Here is a 27278-nt window from a genome sequence, read left to right on the forward strand (position 1 = left end):
CGGGATGTGCTGGGGTGGGTGTGTTCAGCTCTTCAGTAGTATTTAGGTCAAAACAAAATGAGGACATTCTTGTGGTTTCGGCTAACGTTTCCCCCAGAAGCTCTGGCTTTGTGCAAACCTTGCCTTTCCCAGCTGCCCCTGGGGTCCCATTGAGCAGTGAGTGCTGAGTGAGGGGAATTGCAGCCTCTGGGACCCGCTGGTCCTGTTCCCAGCTCTACCACTTGATTTATTCCAAGAGGATCATCCACACTGTCTGCAGCTCTGTTTCTCCATGTGTAAGATGGGGGCAGAGATAATGTGCAACCCAGTGTGCAGGATGTGGATCCAACTCTGAGCATTGCCCAGAGACCCACCTGTCAGGTGCCATGGAATGTTTTGGGTGGCAGTGCAGCATGTTGGGGGCCATGTTACTGAATTCTGCTTTTTTCCATCCAGCCTTTGCTGAGCTGCAGACGGACATTAACGAACTGACTAATGACCTGGATGGGGCCGGCATCCCGTTCCTGGATTACCGCACTTATGCCATGCGGGTTCTGTTCCCTGGGATAGAAGACCACCCGGTGCTGAAAGAGATGGAGGTGTGGTACTGGGTGTCTGTCTGTCTCTGCAGGGTTTCATGCTGGGGATGCACCTCTGGGCTGGAAGGGAGAAGGAATGTGATGTGGCCATGCTCATCCACCTCCTTGCAGCTTTTGAGCTGTGAGTAGGGAGTTTAGGGGTTCCAGAACAGGCTGCTCTGAGCATGGGGCTGCGGAGGTGCTCTGGAGGCATTCAAGGCCAGGCTGGATGTGGCTCTGGTCTAGTGGTTAGCAGGGTTGAAACTAGATGATCATTGTGGTCCTTTTCAGCCTAGGCCATTCTATGATCCTCAGGCAGACAGGGAAGGATGCAGGTTGGTGAGGGTGGGCAGAACTATGCTGTTTTCATAGCTGAGTTATGCCAGAAGTCAGGAGTGATTCCAACCCTTCTGCAATAGAACAGATAAACAGCAAATAGTGAAGAGGGTGAAGTGTTTTGGGGCTGTGTGGGCTAGGAATAATAAAGGATTGCTGCTGCTTCTGTGCTTGCAAGGTTGGTGGTTGCACTGCAGGAGGGATGGTGGAAACTTCAGGGATGTGAGCATGGGCTGAGTGGTTGCTGCTCTCTCTGACATTAATATCAATATTTATATTAGTATCATTGCTGCTGTCATTTTCTACAGCACTTGCTTTATTCAGTTGGATTTGTTTGATGCCTGCAAGGCTGCTCTTTGCTAGCAGACTTGTCTAACATGTCCTGTGTCTGTGGCTCTGCTTCCCAGTACAGAGCCCAACCTGGGCATCCTGCTCCCCAGAACAGCACCCTTTTCTTTCTCAGCTTCCCCACACCTGCCTCATTTGGGGCATGCAATGCAGGGCTGCTGGGGCTGCTCTTGGCTGGGGAAATGAGGTGGGTGAACCTCGGTTTCCCCTTGCTTCTGATCTGGTGTGGTAATTAGTGTTGGTATGGGAGAAGCACTCAGCTCTGATGCAGGATGCACAGTTGTTAGTTACAACCTGAGCCCTTACCAATTGCAAGCACACGTGCTGGTGTTGTCAGGCAGCATAGCCTCAACGAGGGGAGCTGGCTCTGTGCCTGCTCCATAATCCCAGCTCCGGAGGCAGCAGGGTCCCTGTTTCCGTGGATTTCCCCATGCAGCTCAGGTTTCCCAGATGCTCAGAGCTGTTGCTGGCTATGGGGCCGGGCAGCAGCCCTCCCCTGGGCACAGCCCTTCCTGTCCCTGCAGAAGCCTGGCTCAACTCTTTTCTGCTCCTGCTCCTAAGGGTATTCCTTAAGATTTTTCCTCGAGGCAGTGATGCAGAGCTGCTGGAACAGGTGTGTGGATGGGGCACCTTGGAGTGGATGAGAGCAGAAAGCTTTCACAGCAGCATCTGTTAGATGTCCTCTCCAAAGGGGAGAGGGGTGGAAACGATATCAAACTGGAGCTCTGGAGAGGAAATTGCAGAGGAGTAATTGTGAATTATCCAGGGAGACTCAGCAGGAGTTCATCCACTCCCAGCTCCTAATTCAAAACATCCCACCAGAAAGAGCATGCAGGCTTAGCCTTGCCTGGGGTAGAAAGGGTTAAAATTGCAAGGAAGCAAAAAAAAAAAAAAAAAAAAAAAAAAAGCACCCGCCACCAAAAAACCCCAAAAGAGATTAAATAAAGCAACTACAGTTGTGCAAGTTTCATATAATTGAATCAGGTTTGCTTTTATTTGTCTCTTTGCTCAGAGTGTAACATTAGTTACTGCGGATGATGGGAGGGAAGCGGCGCTCGCTTGCGCACCCGCTAATCCACAGCCAAGCATTACACTGTCATTACCAGCTCCCTTTCTCTTTACGTTTGTTGGAGGGAGGTTTGTTGCTTTGTGTGAGTTTAAGCCTGATTAAATATTTAATTCGGTATTGTTCATTTATTTTTGCTAATGATCAGCGAGTTAAACACAGCAGTGCAGGCAGGCAGCAGGGCGCTGTGTGTAGGGCTGTGCGCAGTGGGCACTGCCATCCTCTGGTGCCCTTTCCAAACCTTATATGATGGCTGCTGTTGGGCAGGACCCATCCCCCAGCTGGCTGAATGCCAGTTAAATGCTGTCCCTGACTGTAGAGATGTGGCACTGAGGGACGTGGTCCGTGGGCATGGTGGGGTTGAGTTGATGGTTGAACTTGGTGATATTAGTGGCCTTCTACTACCTTAATGATGCTGTAAGTTGACATGATGGTGATAGGTTGGACTTGGATGATCTTGGAGGTCTTTTCCAACCTTAATGATTCTATGAGGAAGGATTCCTGAGAACAGGGACAGAAAGGTTTGTCACTTCCCCAGCTCCATGCTGGGATGTCCTGGGACAGGTGTTCCCTCTCTCCTGCATGGCGAGGAGACACGCAGGGCTCATGTGACACACATAACAAGGAAATGGGATAATTCTTTTCCTGTGGGAAGCATCAGCAGTTTTGGAGGGGGAAGGCACAAGCATAAGGAGCTTCACTGAACCAAAAAGTGACGCTCCAAAGTTTTGATTGAAGTGAAATGATTTGATGTGTCAAAACGCTCTCCTTCATTTTGAGTTGATGTTTCGAAATGAAGAGTCTTGTTTTGTCTCCAAATATCGACACAAAATGAAATTTCTCACTTATTCTCCCAATCAGGAAGACAAGAGAAAAAAAAAATCATTAAAATTGATGTTGTACCAGAGAGAGGCTTTTATTCAGAGGAAACCATCTTTTCTAAGAGGAGGATGTTGTGTGTAAAAATGCTCATTTCTGGTAAGAAATATGGTCGGTGCTGAGCAGAGCAGCGCTAATGAAGGCAATGGGGAGATGAAAGGAACCCAGCCCATTCCCAGCTGGACATGGCTGAGAAACAGTTTCAGAAGCAAAAGGGAATATTTCAGATTGTGTCTGGAGAGGGGTAGACTCAGGTTTCCACTATTTACTCCTGTCCGAAATATATTCTCCAAAACCTAGCAGCTTTACTGACTGCAGAGCTTGGTATCGAGGCTTTATTTGCTTTCTGGATATTGGAAAGGGGCAGGCACTCCTTCAGTGGGATACCCACACCATGCAATTGAGCTTCTTGATAGCTGACGTTGAAATTTTGATGCTTGGGAACAAAGAGAATGTAAGTGAGGGATGTGCATATATGTCTGTGCATACATGTTTGAAGTTGATGAATGCACTGATGCCCCAAGACTGTGCTAATTTGATGCGCAGCCCCCTGATTTCTCATTGCCCTCCTACTCGCGCCCATCTCCCAGCTTTGCTCTATCCCTGCAGGTCCAGGCAAATGTGGAGAAGTCACTGACCCTCTTTGGGCAGCTCCTGAACAAGAAGCACTTCCTGCTGACCTTCATCCGCACGCTGGAGGCTCAGCGGAGCTTTTCCATGCGAGACCGCGGCAATGTGGCCTCGCTTATCATGACAGCACTGCAGGGTGAGATGGAGTATGCCACGGGTGTTCTGAAGCAGCTTCTCTCCGACCTCATCGAGAAGAATCTGGAGAGTAAGAACCATCCCAAGCTGCTCCTGCGGAGGTGAGTGGCCATTTAAAGGGCTGGAGTTGTGTGGTGGTGTCCCGGTGTGCCAGCAGCCAGCAAGAGCCCTTCTTTCCTCACCTCCCCTTTAGGGGCTTTGCCCACCTTGCCAGGCTTGGCAGGGTTTTTCAAGCAGATCTCTGCAAGCCAGGAGTCTCACCTGGGGACCGGGTAGGGCGTGAGCAGGAGGCAGCATGCCAAGCCCCACCGTGAGTCTGCCTGGGCCATCAATATTTAATGATAGCTTTGAGCTCTCCTTCATCACGGGCTGATGAATATTGAAAGATGCACCAAGTGCTGAACAAAAACAATTAATAAGCTCCACCAGCCCAGCCTGAGGCCCTCCGTGCAATCCCTTCACATGCTGTGCCTGTACCAGCCCACTGTAGGGATGAAGCAGCATCCCTCCAGTAGGGATGGCTGCAGTGTTGGCATGTCACCAGAAAGGCATGAGGATGCCAGAGCATCTTTCAGACATCATCTGATGTTTTTGGCATGGCCAGACTGGACAGAGCCCATTGGGCTTTGTGTGCCTGGCCATGGGGAGATGCCTGGAGCATGTACAGCTGCAAGCTGGTCCCTGGCTGTGTTCCCTTGGCTGGTCTCTGTCTCATTTATCACCTGCGTCCCAAAGGAGCCCGTGGTTTCTCACAGCACCTCAAATGGAATAATGTGCCAGAGGGTGCGGTGCAGATATGCAGCTGGCAAGGATAGGACCATGGGGGGGTCAACCCATGTGTCCCTGACCTGAGTGCATCCCTAGGCTCTTCCCCTTTTGCTGTCCCTCCACAGCAACAGGCTTCACCAAGGCAGGTGAAGCTGTGGGAGGCTTAGGACAGGGATGAGGTTCCCTGTTAGTTCCCTTGTTCTCAAGTAAAATTTAACCAGACTTTGCTCTTCCTTCAGCCATGGCATTTGAGGCTGTGCTTCCTTCCTCCATCTTTTTGATTAGCCGTGCTGTTGGGTGAGAGAATGTACTTACCGCCCAGAGCAACCGGATTACCATTGATCTTACTGGGGAGAGCTGTTATTTATTTATTTTGTGATTGGATAATCTCCCATTGCTGTGGCATCTGGCCCTGTTGTAGATAAAGACAAGCATCTGTTTGGAGCTCAGGCTGTGGCACTGCAGATGGATGTTCGGGGCAGTATGGAGGAGCTGGGCTGGGGCTGAGGAGGATGTCTACTGGTAACACCAGCACATTCTTTCCTTAGCTTTCTCCCTGCATCCCTTTCCTTGTCTCCTTTTTCTCCTCTTAATGAATTAATCTTTGCTGATGGGCTCAGGAAAGCTTTCCTCCTGCGGCCTGAGGTATTACCATCCCCTAATGCCTTAAGGAGGCTCTGCTGTACCACTGAGGACAAAAAGGGATAAACCCCATTAACACCAGAGAAAGGCTTGGAGGGGACAGTACAACCCCAAGTCAGTGTGAATAAACTCCAGGAAAGTGGATTTCCTACCCCAGCCATCTGGCCATGGAGAATGGCTTCTGTCCCATCTGCCCTGCATGGCATTGCCTTTGGGCAGCAGGATCACTTCTGAGCACTCTTGAGATTCAGATTCCTTCTGGTGTTTCCTGGACCAACCTGTGTCCGTTTCCTTGGTGTAACAGGAATGCAGGTCTGTCTGGGAGGTTATTAGTATTGCTTGTGCTTTCGGAAGCATCTGCGTTTACAAGTGGCTGATCTGATGATTAATGGGCGGATAAGCTGAGAAGTATAACCAGAGGGTTTCAGGAGGCTGGCTGGCATTTTTACCCAAAAGGGAGTAAAAGTGACTTTAAAAACAATGGACGTGTTAATGTGAATTTTAAGCTCATTGCAGCTAGACCAGCCTGTGGTGCAGTGACAGGCACGTTTACTGTGAGCTGTGTGGTAGTGATGGGTTGAAAGGGACCTTAAAGACGATCTGGTTCAGTGCTTTCCTTTGGGTCACGCTCTAACTGGGGAACTTGAGGGAGGTTTGGTGATATTTGACCTAGCTTATGGGTCTCATACAGTCCACTCTGCAGAGGGAGCTGCCAGGTTCCAATAAGACATGACAAAGAAGCATATTTCATTTAAGTAGAAAGTAAAAGGGAGAAGTAGAAGGCTGGTCTTCCCCTGGGTGAGACTCCTCATGGGATGAGGTCATTTGTGTCTCTCTCCACTTCTCCAAGTATGCTGGAGACCTATTTGCTTCTCCCTCTGGCAGGCTCAGCCTTGCAGGTGGGCAGGCATGTCACTAGGGCTTTTGCTGTCTGCCCTGCTGTCTTGTGCCTTTTCAGATGTGACCTTTTAAAGCCGAAAATAAGTTAGCCACAGTCCAGGTGGCAGTGGGTAGGATCAGAGACTTTCAGTGTCCTCTCCTGATGTCTTTACTCTCTGCCTTCCCTACAGAACGGAGTCAGTTGCAGAGAAGATGCTGACAAATTGGTTCACGTTTCTGCTGTACAAGTTTCTGAAGGTGAGTTTGCTGACCCTCTGTGGGGACAGAGGTGGGTTCCTACCTCACTGGGCCGGGCAGTGTGTCACGTAGGGCCTGGGCTGATGTGTTTCTTCAGTCTGCATTTCCCTCCTGGAGTGCTGATTGCTTCCCAGGCCTTGGTTTCTTTCCCACATTTCTGAGATGTGATTACTGATTCTGGCTTCCCTTTGGGGGAAATAGCTGAGATTGAGAAATGAAATACAGGCAGGGATTGCTTAATGCATTCTGGTTTTGAGATCTTCATAAAAACAATGCCCGGAGAAAGGATAAATCTGTAGGAACCCAAATGAGTCTTGAATCCCTTCCCAATGATCCCCACTTCTCCCTCCTGTCACAGCTCAGGAGGACAAAGCGCCAGGAGCTGGTCTCACTTAGACACACTTGTGCTCAGAGGATATTTCTGCCAATTTTCTCTCATTTTCCTTCATCTGTCTTTTGAAACCAAGGCTTCTCACAGGGGGCTTGTTTCTCCCAGGCATCTCCACTTTTGCTGTTGCTTCCCCTCTAAAAGTTGCCCCGAGGTCCCACTGGGGACAGCAACTCCCTGTTGTGCATCTCACGTGTATACAGGGACAGATGCTGCTGAGCACCTTGCCCACATTGGCAAGCACTGTGTCCTGGTGGTGCTTTGGGCTGAGGCTAGTGATCCTGCTGTTGGTTTGTCAATCACCGAGGTTGTTTCTTGGGATCCTGCCTGGCTCAGTGAGGCTGGGTGGCATGCAGCCGTTTTTGTGGGATTTCATCCCTCATTAAGATAAAGGGAGTTTGAACCATTTCCAGCCAAGAGATGAGAGTGAGCAGGAGTCTGTGCAGAACTCAAGTGATCGTCAACGAGAGGTGATTTATAATATCACTTACGTGCACTTGGCTTTTTGCCTCTGTCGAGGGATAGCCTCTATCTATAAAAATCTAGCTGTAGCGTGTGGCAAAGATTGCTTTCCAGGGGTGGGAGAGGAGAAAAGCAGTGCCATTCACAGGGATATTGCAGACTTCCCCCACCTCCTCACACCGCTGCTTTGCTCTGTGATGCTTCCCTGCCTCTTGCAATGGCAGTGCTGTGTTAGGAAGGTGTGGGTAGGACCTTGCAGCCTCCTCCTAAAGAGGGGAGACAAAGGAGAGGGTCAGATCCCCCCCATTTTTTGGTGGTCAAATGGGGTTGCTATGGATGAGCTTGAAGTGAATGTGGTTATTCTGCAGTCCAAAGCAGAGCATGCATCCTTCCAACACCCAATGTGACATCTGGGGATGCTGCTGGTTTCACAAGCATGATCTGATGCCCTTGTCCTGTCCTTGGCTGGCTGGAGCCCTGTGGGTGTGTCACAGGGATGTGGTCACCTCCTTCAGAAGCCGCTTTGGATGGGTTCTTTTGCCACTGCTGGACACAGAGATGGGGTCAGGACAGTGCCTTTTTTTTGAAGCCCTTGGCTGAGCCATGGCACTGGCAGAAGAAATCACCTCTGGTTTCTTTGTGGTTGCATCAGGAGAAAGAAGTCTGCTCTAGGTGCACTATTACAAGAGGAATATGCACAGAGGGCTCAGGTAAACCCACCAGTTTACCCAAATCATCTCCTTGGGGAAGTGGTGGAAGTTTCAGTGCTTGAGTCAGTCGGAATGGACTGGAATAGGCTTAAGGGTGCCCCTACTATGCTACCTCTACTGAAGGAGACCCACGGGCCCTTTTCTGCCTGTCTCCCAGCGGTGAAGATCACAGGTGGCATCAAAAGCAGGGAGAACCCGTGGAGTAGATGGAGAGGTATCGCAGCAGACAGTTTGCCAGCAGGAAAACATATGCCTTGCACCAAACCGCAGTAATTGTGCATGTAAATGAGGCAGGAGGATGTGTGCCCAGCTGCCAGAGCTGCGCTCAGCAAACCTGCCTGGAGCAGGCTGGGCATTTGGCATGGCGCTGGGCTGGGACAGGGGATGCGGACAGGATCAGCAGGACAGCCTCCTGCTGCCCAGGGCTGAGGGTGGAGGCAGTGGTTTGGAACCCTTGTTGGGACCCTGCAATAGCATTTATCAGATTCCTAATGAGACACCCCGGTAAAACGGAGAGGGATAATTCGAGACAAACAACGAAAAATGCACGATATTAGGTGCCTGATGAGCTGCATCTAGTTGATACAGCAGTTTGAGTGTTAGCTGGCTCACCTCAGCCTACACCCAACACGCTGGTGTGTGTGGATGTACCATTCACAGGAGCTTGCTTGGCCTGCAGAGGTTATCCCCCAGCTCCTACTTGTTCTATCCTCTAGGCACAGCTGGGAGGTAGTGGTCACCCATCACCATGCGGACTGGCCTGTCCCCATCCCGTGGGTCCCCTCCTGGCTCAGAAAGCCTGGATAGTGCTGGAGAAGTGACCTGCCCATCACCAGATCCTCTCCACCCTCCTGGGGAATCCATATGACCAAGACATAACCTATGGATCCCCAAAGAGGTTTATTCCTCATCAGCCAGGCTGGTGTGTGAGCAGCAGAGGAGGTGATCCCTGGACTCAGCCATTTATTTTCCATCCACGCTGCATTCCTCAGACTAGAAGACTTGCAAGTAGTTTTCATAAGCAATGAAAGGAAGCAATTTCTTGTCTTTCTTCCTTGGCTGGTGGGCTAGTTGTGAGTGCTGGGGGCTCATGGCTTTGGGGCAGCCCTGGGAGGTGGCTGTTAGCATGTGGCATAGCACCCACCTCGGGTCTCTCACTTCTCCGAGCTGACTTAATGAAGCCAAGTTTGCAAATGAAACATAATTTCAAAGACAGGCGTGTTGTCGGAAGGTCTGGGGATGATGTATGCCTGTTCCTGCTCGTTAGCAGCTGTCTCTTTAATTACCGCAGATGCTAACGAGATGCTAACAGCATATGGTGACAGGGAGAGCAGCCGCACTTTGCACCAAAGTACAATTTATTTGTGAGGCGGCCGGGAGGGAGGGGTGAGGGCTGGTGGGGTAAAATCTATTGAGATTTCTCCCAGTCCTCCTTGCTGCCATCCTGCCTTATTTTCCCATTCAGGAGTAATGTCTGTATCTGGAAGGGCATGCTGGGATGCAGTGCAGTGGAGCTGTTTGAGCTTTGCGTGGTAAAGGGGCTTCCACTTTCAGCTGCACTTCTCCAGCTCATGGCTTCAGGCTAGTTGGTCCGTTGCTGTGCCATGGCTCTGGCCTTGGCAGGTCCTGTATTGCTGCAGTTTTAACATCCAGCTTCGTTGGGTGAAGTATCTGGTTCCTCTCCCTTCCTCCCACCTGGGAGATAGACACTAATGTGGCTAGTAGCTAGTGCTGGCTCTGACTGTGGGGGTTTGACAATAGGGACATATGGGTGGCCTAGCAGCAGGGACAGCAGGAAATGCTCTCCCAGTCCATTTCATCAGGTTGGAGACTTCCAGCAAGTTTTTAAGGAGAATGAATTGCTGCAGGATACAAATTGCCTCCATATGCCCCACTTCCTTGCAGCCTTGGAGAAGGGTTGGAGGTAGTTTATAAAGTCACAGGTGGGGCTTGATGCTGCAGGGGCACAACAGGCTTCTGTCATTGTAGTTCTGAAAGGCAAGGTTGGTGCCTGACACCTTCTCACCCCTCTCTCTTCCTCCCCTCCGTCCTCTGTTCCACAGGAATGTGCTGGGGAGCCACTCTTCATGCTGTACTGTGCCATCAAGCAGCAGATGGAGAAGGGACCCATTGATGCCATCACAGGAGAGGCTCGCTACTCCCTCAGTGAAGACAAGCTTATCCGGCAGCAGATTGACTACAAAATGCTGGTTAGTGCAAGTGGGAGCCTCACTCATACTAGTTCTTGCCATGATCCCTAGGCCAGCTATTTAACAAGGTTTTGGAGACACCCATAGGGCTTTGCAGAGAGTGTTTTTTCTCTTACTACTCTTTCCAGTATCTGTGGGAATCAAAGTTAGAGCTTGGGGATTACCATGAAGGATGTAGAACTACTGCTTCTCCCATATGAGCTGTCTGTTTTGTCCCTGTGTGTTAAGTGGGTCCTTCCTGTGGCTGAGGCTGCAGCTGGTTCTTCACCACCTGTGTGGAGGTGGGAGTAAAATGTGCTTGGACAATGCTGAAGCTTTGCAATCTTTTTTGAATTTGGCATGGTTTGCTGGCCCAGGATTCCTTCACAGATATCACATTGCCTATCTGGAAACAGCTGGAATTTTGGGGTTGGGAAGAGGTGGGAAGAAAAAGGAAGCAAGAATATGCCACAAGGCTGTACCTTCAGGCCTGGGATTGAGCAGGTGTAACTGTAGACAGCTACAGCCCCATGCCTTTGGATCTGCCATCCTCACACTCAATTCTTTCTGCCCCTCTGCAGACCCTCAACTGTGTGAACCCTGAGAACGAGAATGCGCCAGAGATTCCTGTCAAGGTGCTGAACTGTGACACCATCACACAGGTGAAAGAGAAGCTGCTGGATGCTGTCTACAAAGGAGTGCCCTATTCCCAGCGTCCCAAAGCTGGAGACATGGACCTTGGTAAGAGAGGGGCCAAGCACTCCCCTTGAAACAGTCAAAGGCTGAAAGGCCAAAAAAACTTTCAAGGCACGCAAATGTGAATCTCCTTTAGGACAGAGGACCTGTCAGGACAGGGGTGTTTTGCTTGTACGGTCCACTTTGGCTAAGATTGCTGTGCTGGTGGCACTGCCTGTGCATGGGAACCTCTGGGGTGAGAATGTGAGTCCTGCCAGTGGAGAGGAGAGCTCTTCATGCTCTGGTTTGGTTTGGGTTTGGTTTGGGTTGCAGGCATGAGGCTGAGGGACAAGAAGGGCAGAAATTGTTGGGAATGGTGTTAATAGTGACGTTGTTAGAGGAGGAGCAGGAGGATGGAGAGGAGAGGAGTGAAGTAAATGATTGCCAGGGCCAAACTGATGCTGCTTTTTGTTGAATACTTAAAAACAGCTTTTGCCCAACACCATGTTGACAGTCATCAGTCTGTAGGTTTGAAGGTGATGGCAGGGCTCTTTCGTTTATCCCAGACCTTGCTCCTCTGCTCTGCTTGGCTTTGTCCTCCAAGCTGCCTGCTAACCATGAGCCCTTCTCCCTCACTGGGACAGAGTGGCGGCAGGGCAGGATGGCCCGGATCATACTGCAGGATGAAGATGTCACCACAAAGATTGACAATGACTGGAAGAGGCTAAACACCCTGGCCCACTACCAGGTAATGCTGTCCATGGTGGAGAGCACTGAGCAGTCACTAGCTGCTGAGAGCTTGAATATCTCTTCTCCCTCCTTATCTTGGTCAGGGCCTGGGTTTGGCTCTCCAGACCTTGCTACTCATGTGGGGATGTGACCAGGGGTCTGCGGTCACTTCACTACAGTCTCTGTGTTTATGATCTTTCTGTTCAAGGAAGCACTAAAAGGAACATCTTCAGGACTCTTAGAGAGCACTCTGCTCTGAGATTGCTTTGTCGTTTTTAGCTCCAAGCTTTTGATTCATTTCTGTTGTGCTCTGTGGCCCTGAACTGTTGCAGAAATAGATGCAGTCCCCTGTCCCTGGGGCAGGGTGCAGTGTAGCTTCATCCCTCTAGGGCTGACTTCTTCCTGCTGTGGGATTGTTCTTTGCATATCCCACTGTCACAGCTTACGTGTGCCGTCTCTGCTTGCAGGTGACGGATGGCTCCTCAGTAGCCCTGGTACCCAAGCAGAACTCAGCGTACAACATCTCCAACTCCTCAACCTTCACCAAGTCCCTCAGCAGATATGGTGAGTGCACAGGGGGATCCAGACCTTGCTCTCTGCTTTGTTGGAGGGAAAGCAGCATCGAGCTGGATTTGCAGACTGAGGCACAGGGCCTGCTGGATCAAGGTCCTCTAAATGCTTGATTCTCCTGTACTGTGCTATACTGATGTCTGAGAGAGAGCTATACTGGTGTCACACAGAACTGTCTCTTTGCAACGTGTTGGAGAGGAGAGAATGGAAGAAAGACAAGTCAGATGGCTGCAACTAAAGGGTCTCCTTCCTTTTATTCCCCTGAAATCTAATTAAGGTAGTCACAGAGGCACTAAGCACTTAAATAAGCCTAGCTGAGGGCTCCATCAAACATGCTGGCAACTGTGCTTTGTAACACATGCTGAGGTCAGAGCAGAGGATGGGGATGGAGAGCTGGTAGAGAGGTGGAGGTCAGTAAGGTATGAGTTTCCCTCTGTTTGGTGCTTGCAGAGAGCATGCTGCGGACAGCCAGCAGCCCCGACAGCCTGCGCTCACGCACCCCCATGATCACCCCAGACCTGGAGAGTGGCACCAAGCTTTGGCACCTGGTAAAAAACCACGACCACATGGACCAGCGGGAGGGTGACCGGGGCAGCAAGATGGTCTCTGAGATCTACCTGACCCGCCTGCTAGCCACCAAGGTATGGCACAGGAACACACAGCTGCCACATGGCTTTTGTGATCTGGGTGGAGAGGGATAAGGAATTGGGTTGTCCAGAGGTGCTACTATTTTTTGTTAGACTGCTGCTTCAGTACTGGAACTATTTTACTGATCTTGGATCTGAGCTGGAGGTGATGTTTTTGTGTGTCACAGCCCTCAGTGAGTGTCCCTTGAGTGAACTTTCCTATTTGCTTTTTTCACCCTCTGGCACTTTTACTGTTCCCCGTATCACTGAGCAACTGCTGGACTGCAAAGCAGAGGTGCACTGGAGGAGGCACCTCATCCCCATTGATTTGGCTTTTGGGGTAAAGCTTCAAAATCAGTGATGTAGGATGGGTAATTACCTAGGGTGTGTGGCATACAGCACACATGTCACAGCAGGAATCCCCTTCCCTTGGCCTGCATAAAACAAAGTGTGTACTGTTTGTCTGGGATCTCTCTAGGGAGACCAGGGGCTGTACTGAAGATAATGGCTCAAAATAGCAGAGTTTGGGGTCAGCCATCTCCCTTGTGATGTGGCTCCCTGCAATGTAGTAATTAAGGTTTGTTCAGTGATATTTGTGATCAAGTCTTGGGTACCTTAATGGAACCCAAATAATGACCACGATACAACATATATCCCCCCCCCCCCCCCAGTTTTTGCTCTTTATGGTGTTTTTATGCTTTTAACATGCTAAACAATGCAATGAAGGAAAAATCTGCTTGCTGTCATGTTGATTTAAACCACCAAAACGAGTATGTTTACACAGACGGTGCTGTGCTTTTGTTGTAGGAATAGGAGTGAAATTAGTTTAAAGGCCCATCTTTGTGCTGCTGCTGGGCGCTGCTGAATGGCCCTTCTCTCCTTTTCCTCCTCAGGGCACTCTGCAGAAATTTGTGGATGATCTGTTTGAGACTATCTTCAGCACAGCACATCGTGGGAGTGCGCTGCCCCTCGCCATCAAATACATGTTTGATTTCCTGGATGAGCAAGCTGATAAGCACCAGATCAATGATTATGATGTCAGGCACACCTGGAAGAGTAACTGGTAATGGAGAGGGGCAGTGGAGCAGGGGCTAGCGATGTCGCAGCTAATGATACCTCCTACCCTTCCCACAGGGAGCAGAAATTTGCCTCAGGTTGTTCCTGAAAATGTTCCAGCACAAGAGAGGCCTATATCTCTGTGTTTTGGGTGTGGGTAAATCTTTCACATGCCTTCCTGCAGTAGAAAAAATCCCAGGAATGCAGTGCTCACGCTGCCCTTGAATCCCTGCTGCCACAGCACCATGTTTCCCCTTATGGCTGGAGCTGGCTGAGGACAAACACGATCCTGTTTCCATCTCACCTTGAGTGAGCACAGCACGGCCTTCTCTGTCCTCTGGGCTCGTTCAGAGGTGCCAGCCTGCATTCTCGTCTTAGCTGTCCTGGAGGTGTTTGCCACACTCCCTCCTGTCAGTCAGCTGAGTGTGCCCTAACAGAGTTAGTGTAAACTCATGTACGCATCCTCCGTAACCTCGCCTGCAGAGCCAACCCATCAGCTCTGCTAATCGCTCTCTGAAAAGTGGGGAGGAGCTGCTTATGAGACCTCAGTGAGCGCTGTGCTGGGGCCAGGGCTCAAGCACACGTCTGCTCCTTTTCTGCAGCCCCCCCTCTACATTCTGTGTTTCTGCTGTCTCGCTGATTTCATCTCTCTGATCTTGCCGTTGCTGGAGACGGGTACGTACGTTCCCGTGCCTGGCATTTGTTAAATGGCAGCCAAATTGCTTTTGTATAGTTCAGTAACTGTTGGCAATTAGCAGGGCAGGAAAAGAAACATTTTTAAATGGAGATGTGAGAGTGCGGAAGTGCTTGGAACTGATTTATAACTCTGCTTTCTATATTAAAAGAAGGAGTGAAACGCAAGGGAGGAAAAAAAGGCCCGCTCTGCAGGGGCTGGGCATGCAGGCTTCTGCATACTAATGCCTGTGCTTATCTCTGGGCGCTAATTCAACGTGTGGAGCTAATTTCTTGAGGCCATTCCCTTCACAAATGAAATATGTACATGCACCCGGTACCCTCATTAAGAAAGTCCTGGGGAATGAAGTGTGTTTTGTCTAAGATAAAAGCATTCGCTGGGTGTTGGTGCTGAGGAGTGACAGATCGGAGAGGCATTCTAATGGAGGGAGACCCTGAAAGGCTCCTGGGAGAGGAGAGGGGCAAGAGAGTGGGAAATGGAGCGATGGAGAGTGGCATGTGTGTAAGTATGCAGCAAACATCCAGTCCCGGTGCCTCCACCGCTGAGAAATGCGTCTCTGGCATCTGAGACTGCCTAAATCATTCTCTCATCTTAATTGTGCTAATGAGCCTCTGGAGGAATCCAGCAACCCCCTCCTGCAGCATGAGAGATGTGTGAAGTGTCTTAGGATTATTGATACGGGAGAAGGGAACCATGCCTGGTGACCCATGGGCTCAGCGAGGTCTATTCCGTGTGAGCAGACCCATGAAGAAACAGCAGCTTTTTGCTGCCCTGCTTTGTCTTTGGAGATGTTGACAGTGCTGAGGGATTTCTCCATGGAGAGCTGTGGCCATATTGGGGTGGGCAGAAGACGTGGTATTGCACTGAGGCAAAGGCAAGTGGATGTTTCCTTAGGGCTTGTTTCATGTGCTGACTCCTGTTTCTTTCTTCCTTCAGTCTACCTCTGCGTTTTTGGGTGAATGTGATTAAGAACCCCCAGTTTGTGTTCGACATTCACAAGAACAGTATTACTGATGCCTGCCTATCCGTGGTGGCTCAGACATTCATGGACTCCTGCTCAACTTCTGAGCACAAATTAGGAAAAGACTCTCCCTCCAACAAACTACTGTATGCCAAGGACATCCCCAACTACAAGAGCTGGGTAGAAAGGTGAGTAGACTCGGCAGCATCTCCCTGCTTCCCTTGGAGGACTTACAGTGCACTTACATAGGTGTGGAGGTTTCACACTGAGGGTTTGGTTGTTGAGGACTCTCTGAAGAGGCACGTGCTAATGCTGGTGGGAGGCAATCCTCATCTGCGAGACGCTGCTTACTTGTGATTGTCTCCAGGAGTGAGTTTGCAATGCTGTTTGACAGAGCTGTTTTTGTCTTGCTTAAAGGATGCTAAAAGCAACCTCCACTTTTGGCTTGTCTGATGCTTTCTGTTGTAAAAACTTGGTCAGTGCTAAGAAATTGCTAACATCTCCCTTGATTGCTTTTGAAGAGCAGTAAGAAGTAAGCCATGGACTGGAGAAGTGCCTTTTTTGTAACATGACAATGCATGCAGGTTTTGCTGAAATGGTTGAAAATTGCCGTTTCCCGTCTCTCATCCCTCTGCACATCTTGCCTGGGATCGTGATGAGAGCTCATGCTCCAAGACAGTGCTTGGGCAAGGAACAGGTCCCTTGCTCCTTCTGACACCTTTCAGTCATGTTAGCTGATGTTAACTTCTGTCCCTCTGAATTAATGCTGTGTTAAGTATTCAGAGTTTGAATGTTACTGATTGCAAATTGATGCTGTTGGACATAAAGCTTTGTTTAGCTGTATCTTTCTGGGAGAGAAACGTGGGAGATGTCCTACAAAACCCTCCAAATAGAGTTACTGTTAGAATATTGTCGGTTGCACAATGGGATTTTAAAAAGTTTAAAAAATACCACATTTCTGAAGCAACCTTCCCCTTGTGCTGATAAGCTGTGCTAAAGATCATACTATGTATTTTGCTGAGGACCCTTTCCGTTTTTGGTGTCTGGATTGGGTACTGAATGAGCCAGATGTAAGACGTCCAGGCAGTAATAAGCATTGTATTTTCTAGTTTGTAAGCATGAGACTTTGTAGCTTATGTTGTCCTTGGTTGTTTGCTAGTACTCAGTTACGTATTTATGTCACACCATTGGCATGCCTGGTGCTTTGCAGGCAGGTGCAAAGACAAGGTTCTTCCCTCGAGGAAGAGACAGCTTGGATCAGAAGAAAAGATGTCCCTGAAATATGCTGGCTAAGATGAGAGATGAGCTGTGTTGTAATAGGAGAGAGTTCTTTGCAGAGGGCTAGAGGGGATTTTGGAAAGGGGTCCCTTAGGAACATCACAAACTTTGCTGCCTTTAAGCGTAAGGTGAATTTCTCTGACCTTGCCATCTCTGTGACAAAAATACTCGGCATTGTATTATACTCAGCCTGCAGAGAAAAGGTATAAAACCATTCCAGAGAGAAACATTGGTCTAGATGTGCTTCATCCCCAGGGAGAAGTTGGGAGATGTAACCAATGACAGATGTTCCTGCCACTGCTTACTGCAGAGCAGGAGGGTGCTGGGCTGTGCTGCTTGCGAGCACAGGGTGCAGTCCCAGAGGCAGTCAGTGGGGTGTGTCTGCTGTCGGGTTTCGCTGCAAAATCTGGCATTTCTGGCTTTTGGCACAGTTATCACTGTCAAGCTTTGCAGAGGCAGGATTGGAGTAGTGCAGGAGGGGCTGAGTGGGACACATTCCCCCTAGCAGCTCTGTCTGCCACCTGGATTCAGGCATGCTAAAAAAAAAACCAAAACCAACAACAAAGGGTTTCCTGCCAGTCTGAGGCAGAAATAGCATGTTAAAGGGCTTAGGGGATGGGAAGCTCTGGGAAGAGACTCCTGCCAGGGTCATGGCTGGAGTCTTGGTCCATGCAAGCCATGCATGCTTGTACTGACAAATACTGTTTCCTGTCATCCTTTGTGTCATGATAAAACCCAGAACTGCTTCATTTTACCTGGACATGCAAGAGTTGCCCAAGTATTTTATCACTAGCTGAGCGGGATGGAGTGGATCCTCAGCTTCATCTCCTCGAGTGGTCTTGCTGCCATCTGCTCCTATCCAAATGCTCCAGCTGTGTCCTACCTCAGCGTTCAGCTGATGATGCTAATGATGCTAATCACTGTAGCAGAAACTTTACTGAGCTTTTTGAGGAGTCATGAGGAGTAAAGCAAAACTGAGAGGGAGTTGTGCTCTGTGTTTCCAGGTGCTGGGAGCAGGCAGGGCTCGTTTGATGTGGATTGGGTTTCTTTCTGGATGGAGGCCCATGGACCTATCCAGTGTGGTTTCCTAAAAGACCTCAGTCTGTTGCTTGAATTTGCACCTGTGCAGCTAAGTCTGGGTCACAAAATGCCTCCTGGTTTTGTTGAAGCAAAATATTCTGATTTTGTACCATGATTCTGGATGGTACAAGCTGTGTCTGGCTTTTCTGTTATTTGCTGGGCATGTCAGTGGTGCAAACGTGGGGTGGGACACTGAAATTTAAGGTGTCTGAGGAGAAGAAAGGCAGTGTCTTACTGGTAGCAATCATAAGAGAATGCAACTCTGCAGAGAAGAGCAGAAGTGTAACTGCAAGAGCTTGATGGAATGACTTAGGTTGGAAGGAGCCTTATCTAGTTCCAATGATGTGAAGTTACCTTGAGTGCCATCTTTGACTGTAGAAACATTCTGAACTTAGAACAGCAAACTCTTGTGTGTTGCATCATGGGTTCTGCCAGATGGGTTTCAGTGCAAAATGGGACAGGAAGGAGAAAAAGTGTGTTATTTATGAGATTGGAAAGTCCCTGATCCTGGCTCCCTGGCATCATGGGCTTGGCTGTGCTGAGCGAGCGCTCTATGTCTCTGCTGCTCCTCTGGCAGCATGTTGCTAATGATGCTCACCTTCTGTAAAGTGCTGGGAGACCTCTGGATGAGCAGCAGCATTACAGTGAGTGATGGTGGTGTGTCACCACTCTGAGAAAAGATGCTCCTCATACTGCTCCTCCTCAGGTTCTTGGTAAGCATTGTGGGGTGGGCTCATCCCCTTCAATCCCTCAATATTTCTGACTGGCTCTTCCATTTCTCCTGCCTCTCCCTTGCAGATATTATGCAGATATTGCTAAAATGCCAGCAATTAGTGACCAGGACATGAGCGCCTACCTGGCAGAGCAGTCACGGTTACACCTCAGCCAGTTCAACAGCATGAGTGCGCTGCACGAGATCTACTCCTACATCACCAAGTATAAGGACGAGGTAAGATGCAGCAATGGGACCTCAAACCTGGGCTGCAGGCTGTCTCATAGCCCTCGGTTTTGTATTATCCCTATTTTATGAGATGGGGGTGGGTGGTGCACAGGGCCGAGATCAGTGGAGCAGAGGTGGGCAATGTGTGGAGCCAGGAGCTGATGGACAGTCCTGTCCCTGCTCTGTGGCCCTTCCTATGCTGATAAGCAGGGCTTAATTCCTGTGTTTTCTGCTGGGAACAATGTGGAAAACACCTATTTTTCTCTTACTCTACATACACTTGGCATGTAAGCATAGCAGAGCTTTGGAGTTGGCAGCACTATTGCAGTGTGCCTACTCTCTGTGCCATGCCCAGCCCAGTGCTGCAGTGGTACTGGCACCACACTTATACTGGTGTCATCCAGCTCTGCTGCACGGGGATATGAGAGGATGTGGTAGCCTCTTCAGCACTTTCTTTGGTAGTGTCAGTAAGAACGGTCAAAAACCCCTCTGTTGTAATTTATACAAATTAACTTCACGAAGCACTGCTCAAATCCGCACCCTGCATCTTTTTATTAAAGCAATAAAGTATGTAACTACAGTGAAACACAGATCTATACATATAGCACGGTAATATCGCTTTTATTCTCCCAATAAAGCAGACTGATGACTGCGTGGCTTATTTAGATGACAGAGTGTTGGAACTTTTTGCACAGGGAGGTTGGGCCCCATCACTGCAGTAACAGAGCTGGCCTTTGGGTCTAAGGACAGCAATGGGACCGTGGTGGCCAAAGTCCTTGTGTAGCTGAGTGCTTTCTAGGGAGGGAGGAGGAAGAGGCTGAGGAAAGTTTCCATTCCCCTTGGTTGCCTGTCTTGCCTACAGGAATCAGAGGAAACCCTGGTGCTTAGGAAGGAGCCACATGATGGTCACCATAACAACACTGGTGGGATCCCTGTTCCATTCCCCAGCTGCAGTGGGATGACATGTCTGGGGGGTCTCTACTTCTATGTGATGGGCTGGGCTGGCCATGGAGGGTCTTAGGATGTTTTTGCAGCTCTGTGGTTACCACAAGGGTGTCAGAGGAGCAGTTCAGAGGATCCAGATCAGTTAGCACCCCTCAGTGACCATCAGGAGCTCACTTCCTCCAGGGTAGAAGTCCCCAGCCCTTAAACAAAACTTGGATGAGAACAAGAAAGGGGCCTTCTGGCACTGATGAGCTGCTCTTGGTGGGCGCTGGTTCTCGACTTGTCAGCTAGCTGACATCTGTTGAGTGTCTTGCTCTCCAAGCATTGCAAGTGTGTTCACAGCTCTCAGGAACTTCTTTTATTATTTGTAATGGAATTAATAAATCGCAGCTGTTCCCTTTGTTTGTTTTCATTCATTAAGCACAATTATATGCAGCTCGACTGCACCCTCTTTGATGCAAAATGGGAGAGAAAAATTTTTCCTGTTGTTCAGTGCAATAATAAGCTGTCATTGGCCGTGAATGAAGATCATAATTAATTTTCATGTGGATACTTGCATCTTGGTAATCATTGGTCCTGGCTCCTTACAGCAGGTGATAAACGTGTGTCTCAGCAACTGATTTCTTTTTCATAGAATCATAGAATCGTTTGAGTTGGAAGTTACCTGTAAAGATCATCTAGTCCAACTCTCTTTTATTTGGGGTTTATGTAAGGGTGGGATAAAAGAGGACTGGGTAAGTGCAGGGGCAGGTTGTGCATTTTCTAACACCTCAGCATTGCACAGTGCACAGCTGGCTCAGTGGGAGAGGCAGAAGTAGTGGGAATAGATTCTTACTCAGCTTCTCAGACCCACCTCCCCTTATTCCAGCTCAGCCACTGCTAAGACACACGGGGCTTTGGTTTCAGGTGGGAGCATGGTTGTAGGTATTTCGTTTTGCCCGCAGCAAGTAGCAGCATCCAGCTGCTCTGCACCTTGCAGCAGCGCTTTTACTTCCCCCAGGCACTGGTCATCCTTTCCAGCCCCAGTCCTATCCTAGAACACCTCTCAGGGAGCACAGCCTGCCCATGCCAATAGCTGCTGCATCTCCTCACAACTCTGCCAGCCTGCAGGCACTGCAGCAGTGCTTAATCAAAGGAAGCTGATTCCCTATTAAGAAGTTACCTGTAGGGCTCCTGATGGACTTTGCCTGCCTCCTAGTAAGTCTATTAATTATACAACAGTTTGTTTCCAATTATGCAGCCAATGAAATGGTTAATCAAGTCCCCTTTGACGGATGCCTTGATATTTAATTGCAAAAAAATTTGCTCTCTCAACTAGCTCACCCGAGGAGATGAGATTTCTGTCAGGTTTTTTTTTTTTTTTTTTTTTAAGTCTGCTTTTCTGCTCTATTGGCACAGTGTTAGTGAGATGAGACCTGTGCCTGTGGAGGGGGCAGGTGCCCCTCAGCATTATGCTTCATTACTCCCTTCTGTCTGCTCCGAACCCTTTCCACCAGCATCCCCCAGACCTGCAGGTATGGAAGTGTTCTTATGGGACGAGGGGACTGTCAAACATCACCCTGTGATCTTTCATTCCCACAGGAGGTTGGTTAGAGGAAGGGGGTTTTTATGGAGGAAAGCTGTCTTCTTGATAGGATGAGTAGTGATGGCCTTAAGTTGCTTCAGGGGAGGTTCAGGTTGGATGCCAGGGAAAATTTCTTCTCCGAAAGAGTGGTGATGTAGTGGCACAGGCTGCACAGGGAGTGGTGGAGTCACCATCCCTGGAGGTGTTCAAGAACTGTGGAGATGTGGCACTGAAGGATGTGGTCAGTGGGCATGGTGGGCTTAGGTTGACAGCTGGGCTAGAATGGTGACAGTAGGTTGATGGTTGGACTCTTAAAATGTTGTTAATGGGTTGACAGTTGAACTTATCTTAGTGGTCTTTTCCAGCTGTAGCGATTCTATGATTCTTGTGGTCCTGGTATGGCAAGCATGCCTCCTGCAAGGTATGGGACAAGCTGTTGGTCATCGGTGGATGACTGGGTGAATCTGTGGATCTTTTCCAACCTTGGTGATTCTATGATTCTGTTCTATGGTTCTAAGGACCCAGTGTCCATCCCATATCCTAGGGTGGTTGTCAACCTTAGGAAGAGCTGAGCAGGATTTTGTTCCTAGTGGCAACCACAGCCTTGTGGGTTTGACACATTTTTTTGGCTTTTGGAACCACTTCATAGCTTGATCGTGATCTCTGAAGAGCAACCAGTGCTTCTCTTGGGCTTGGTAGATTCTCTGGGGTCATGGATGTAATTTGAAGCAGTTACTGCCTTTTGGATTTGCCCTGCATTTGATGCTAGATATCCATTTTCTTCATTTCTACTCATTGGGTTGGCTTCTTGCTAGCTGCAGCTGCCATCTCCGGTGTTACCACAGCCCGTGGGGTGCTCTACCTGCTGGGTGACAGCTGGGGGCAGCGTCCTGCACCTCTCCCCTCCTCCATTAGACAGTGAGAACCAACCCATGATGCCTCTCATGGGACCCTGCGGCTGCGTGTCGGGATGTGCTGCAAGGGCCGATTCTCAGCCTCTCTTCTCCCCTTTCTCCCACAGATTTTAGCCGCGTTAGAGAAGGACGAGCAGGCCAGGAGGCAGCGGCTGAGGAGTAAGCTGGAGCAGGCAATTGACACAATGGCCTTAAGCAGCTGAAGAGGCGGCACGGTGCCAGCTTCCCGAGCAGCGACGCGGCGGGAGGAGGCAGGCAGGACACTTCGAGGCTGGGGCTGGACGTGCCCACGGGTGCCTCCGCACACTTCCCACAAATGAACAAGGAAAACCTCGCGTGCGAGCGGAAAACAAAATCCCGACGACAGCAGCAACATGGATAAACCCCTCTACGCACACCCCGATGCAACCGGGACACAGCAGAGACCTTGCAAAGGGGCCATGCGGGGTGGTGGAGGAGGGAGAGCCGTGTGCCCCATGGACCCGCTGGGACCCCCCGGGCCAGGCAGAGCCCCTGAGCCCACTGGGAAGGAGGGTCGGGACCGTGGGGCTTTTTAGGACGGCATTTGGATGTTGTTACTTTGGTGGAGGGAGGGGGGTGGGCTCCTGTTTGTACTGTACTTGACTTGCTCTCCCCTCCTTGCCCCCTGGCTGTCTGCCCCCCTCTCCTCCTCCCTCTGTTTCTTTTTCTGTCTCTTTCCCCCCCTTCTCTCTCTCTGGCCTTCTGCCACTAGTGTTAACTGCTATATTTGCACAATTTACACGAGACAAAATTTTTAATTTAAAGAAAAAAAATAAAAAGTATAACAAAGAATGGGAGGGGAAAAAAAAAAAAAAGAGGATTCTAAATTTTGCAACTAACTCATGAAAAACGGTTTTAAAAAATAAGCTAAAGGACTGATGCTGGGGAGATTTGGTGGTGGGGGCAGCAGGGGTGGGCAGGAAAGGGAGAAATCCCTGAGCTTTGATATTTCTGAAAATACGTCCTGTGCCATGTTTTATTTGAATGTTGTTTAGTGCAAAAAAAAAAAAAAAAAGGAAAAAAAAAAGAAAAAAAAGATCAAAACAACAAAAAAAGTGGGAGTTTTGTTAGCTGAGTAGATGCTCTTATTTAAATGCTGCTTGAGTGGTTCTGGAGGCTGTGAGTTGGCTGAGGGAAGTCAGAGAGGAGGGTCGGTATTCCTTTCCCTGGGGGATGGCTGGGGGATGCGTTTAGGGTTCATCCTTGCAGAGGGGAGGATGGCAATGACAGGGGACCTGGAGAGCCAGCCTGGTACTTTGGCTTTTATCCATTGCCTTCTTGCTGGCCACCCACAGCACCAGTCAGTTGGTTTCAGGTTCGGCTCCTTGGAGGGAGAAGGCAGGGACAGGACTGACATTATGACTGCATGGTTAAAAACTTTTCCTTTTGCTGTTTTACTTTTTTTAAGGGGGGTGTGGGGAGGGACAGGATTCCTGCCATTTTATTGTGCTGACATAGGGATCCCAAGGTTGGATCATTACCTTTTCCCCCTTGCTTCGTGCTATGCTTGTGGCTGGAGCTGGGCACCAGCCCATGGAGGGACCGAACTGGGACTGTCCTCTGTTCCCCTGCCCCGGGCAGCCCAGGCTTGTGCAGGGATTCCCACTCCACATCTACCTTCCTCTCTCTCTCTTTTCCTTTTTTCTCCCCCTTTCTCTCCTTGCTGTCACCCCATCTCCCCTCCACTCCATCCACCCTTCCCATGGGTTGTGCCTGCTGGCATTTCATGGGGAGACCCCCTTCCAAACGTCAGATCTGCACGGTTTTCTACTTTCCTGAACAAAAAGAAAAAGGTGCCGAATGCTGCCTGGAGTTGCAGCAGGTGACCAAAACTTTCAAAAAACTGAGCAAATACATTTCCTTTTCTGTCCCAAGCTCCTGCTGCTCCCTGGGCTGAGCGGAGGGGATCGTGCTCTGCCAGAAGTGGTGACAGCAGAAGTCCAAGTGGACAGGAGCCCTCTGGTTTCTGCCCATTCCCATAAACTGCAAGTTAGGGGGGGGGAGAGGGGAGAAATAATGAAGTTTTTAATTAAAAAAAAAAATAAAAGTGTGTATATATATATATGTGGTTACAATCTAATTCTCGTGCCCCAGTGGGGTGCTGTATAGTTAACTGAAGGAGAATCAAACCGATATAAATATGAAATAAATTTACACAGCCAGTTAAAAAAAAAAAAAAAAAAAAAGGATACCAAATGGTCTGGAAGAAATTTCCAAGCATTTCTCACCATGCAGAACAATCGTTTCAAGCCTGCACATCTCTCATTATGTTGTGATTTTGTTTGGTTTGGTTTTGTTTTAATAAAGAGGGGAAGGAGAAGACGCTGATTGAAAAAAAGAAAATGAGAACAAAAAAACCAACCACCACAACAGAAGTGTTCTAAAAAGAGGTAATAATTGTTTCCCAAACCTGGGAACCCCAAGCTGATATCTGAGAGCTGTGGGCTGTTGCATGACTGTGCTAGATTTTAGTCTGAGTTGATCTTTTTAAGAAACAGAAAAAAAAACAAAAGCATAAAAAAACTGCAAGTGTTGAATCCTAGAGGTTTGTTTAAATCTTTTATCTATTTTATTTTATTTTTATTTGAAATTAATTTGTCACTTTCTTGTCCAGAAGAAAGAAAAAAAAATAAGACTTCAGTGGTTGACATTTCCAGTGTGGTACTCGGAGAGCCTTAAAGGACAGCTGTGTGCCAGGAGCCTCGGTGGGACAGAACCCTCGTGGGGGTCCCCAAATGGCACAGCTCATGGGGGCCAGCTTGGTGGGAGCTCCAGCAGTGCCACAGTTGGGTTTGATGCAGGTGTGGTGTGAGGTCAGCCCGAGGTTCTGGCATCTCTGTGGCAGCCCCTGCGATCCTCTGGTCCCACTGCTGCGGTAAGAGTGTCTGAGGAATCTTTGGTGGCTTTTGGTGGAGCTGAGCACGTGGTGTTTTGGTGATGGTTTGGAGATGGTGGTACTCTCGCTGTTGCTGGTTGGAGAGGATGGAGGCTTTTGTCTGAGCCTTCTCCTGAAATTTTCTGGAAGTATTGGCGAAAGCAGAGGCTCAGCAGGCTGCTGCAATGCTGCAGCACATCCTTGGCTATGCTGGGTAGCCATGTTGGATGGCTCTCATGGCCCTGGTGGTCCTGGGGTGGTCAGCAGGGAAGTCTCTGGAGTGCTGTGCTAGGCAGGGTAGTAGTGTCACAGTGTTGCTGGGCTCTCAGGGCTCCTCTTGGCTTCTTCTGCCTCCACTGCTAGGCTCTTCTCAACCTATCCTGCGTCCCCTATCCCATGCAATGAGGAGAGTCCACAGTGCGGTCCTGGGGATGGGCTGATGTCTTCCTCCTGAGGGGGCTTTGGGGCTTTGCTCCACCCAAGGATCCCTCTGGGGTCCCCTTGCTGCTCGTCCCAGGTGCCTCCATGGCAGATGGTTGCGTATGGGGGATGTGTTGCAGTGCAGCCTGCAGCCCCTGCTGCTCCTTGGTGCTACCTTTGCCTTTCGCCTGATGCCCAGTGTCCTTAATCCTGCAGGCAGCCTGTTACCCCTGCCTGGGGGAGAGGCTGGGAGGCATCACAGGATGTCCCATATCAGTGACGCTACACGTGCCCCCATCTTGCGTTTTGGGGATGGAGCATGGAGGAGGCCAAACCCCACCAGCTGCCTGCCCCTGCTGCCTTTTCAGTGCAAGGTTCCCAAAAACACAGCCTGGCTTGGATGCCCCAAGGCCCCTTATCCCCATCCTGTGCCTCAGGGTGGGGAGCAGGGAGTGACCTCCAGGCTCATCCTGCCCCAAAGCGCACAATGAGCTGTCCTTTAAGAAAGCGGGGGCGGGAACTAATGCAAAGCTGATGAAAGGCAGAGAGTTTTAATAGTTTTAAAAAATTAAATGGGGAGGAAAAAAAATAAATAAATGAGAATCCGGAGTCCTTGATTAACTTTCTGTGATGATTGTTTCAGACTTGAAGCAACAGGCCGGCGTGGCTGGCCGCACACCCTTTGATCGTGTAAATATCCTGCTATTTCCTATTTTAATGTTCTTCAGATTTAGTACTTGTAAATAAACACACGCATCAAGGAGAGATTAAACATTTTTGCTAATGCCGGTGTCTGGCCTGTGTTTGTGGGCAGTGGGGGAGGGAGGAGCGCAGCCCAAAATGGCACCGGGATGTGCGGCCTGGTGAGCTGTGATGTGGAGGCTTCTCTGCTGAATGGGCACCTTGTGGTGAATTCATTGGTTTTAACCCTTCTGTTTCACTCGTCAAAGGATGGGAGCGTGACCTGGAGACCCTGGTTACTTCCAGATGGTGGTGTAGGGTGGGCAGGATGCTAATGCAAAGTCCCCGTGGTGATTGTGTGTGGTGACATTGGGTGGGCATGGTGGGCATGGGGACGTTGGCAGGCAGGAGCAGGTTGGTGTGTGGGGTCCAAGCCGTGGCTCTGCCCAGCATTAGAATTAAAATCCCACAGTCTAAACTGCATGTTTCCTGTTGACTTGGTGTCTTCCCCTCCAACCTCTGGAGTAATTTGGTTTGTTACAGATCACAGATGCATCTTTTGTCTGCATTTACCATGTATATAAACCGGATGTTTATATATATTATGTTTCTTTGCGGATTTCCTGCTCTCCAGCACTGAGACCATCAGCAACAAGAGCTGAACTTCCACAATGATTGGTATGATTTTTATCTCTTCATCTTCAAATTATAGAATTGTTAAGGCCACTAAGATCATCTAGTCCAACCAGTAACCCCTGCCTGTGACTGCTCTAGACCACGTCCCTTGCTGCATTATCTACCATTGGGCAGCCTGTGCCAGTGCCTGATCACTCTGAGAAGAAATTTTTCCTAATATCCAACTTGAACCTCTATCTCTCCAGATTTTGTGTCAGTGCCACAGTCGGTGGGACCCTGGGAGCTCGTGGAAGCTGAGCACTGAGCAGTTGGATGCAGTGCTTTGTACAGGTTTAAGTATCATTTCCTGAACGTTTTCCCTCCAAC

General features: G+C 49.4%; 1 protein-coding gene across 4 annotated transcripts in view; it reads left to right on the top strand.

Moving 5' to 3' along the window:
* PLXNA1 (plexin A1) overlaps positions 1-26379 on the top strand; it is a 98457-nt gene extending 72078 nt beyond the window's left edge. For 2 of the 4 annotated variants that reach the window (XM_031607552.2, XM_031607562.2), the window contains exons 21-32: positions 436-578; positions 3796-4052; positions 6432-6498; positions 10122-10268; positions 10829-10988; positions 11489-11670; positions 12119-12215; positions 12672-12862; positions 13741-13910; positions 15534-15746; positions 18715-18865; positions 22387-26379. In XM_031607552.2, the coding sequence (XP_031463412.2) occupies positions 436-578; positions 3796-4052; positions 6432-6498; positions 10122-10268; positions 10829-10988; positions 11489-11670; positions 12119-12215; positions 12672-12862; positions 13741-13910; positions 15534-15746; positions 18715-18865; positions 22387-22482 (1874 nt within the window). In that variant the 3' untranslated portion in view covers positions 22483-26379. Of the gene's footprint in view, positions 1-435; positions 579-3795; positions 4053-6431; positions 6499-10121; positions 10269-10828; positions 10989-11488; positions 11671-12118; positions 12216-12671; positions 12863-13740; positions 13911-15533; positions 15751-18714; positions 18866-22386 lie in introns of those variants that run through there. The other 2 variants (XM_031607568.2, XM_090148225.1) reach the window with 2 other exon arrangements.
* Positions 26380-27278: the final 899 nt, after the last annotated feature.

The sequence above is a fragment of the Phasianus colchicus genome, chromosome 11 (assembly GCF_987193195.1).
Source record: "Phasianus colchicus chromosome 11, bPhaCol1.hap1.1, whole genome shotgun sequence".
In the NCBI taxonomy this organism is placed as follows: domain Eukaryota; kingdom Metazoa; phylum Chordata; class Aves; order Galliformes; family Phasianidae; genus Phasianus; species Phasianus colchicus.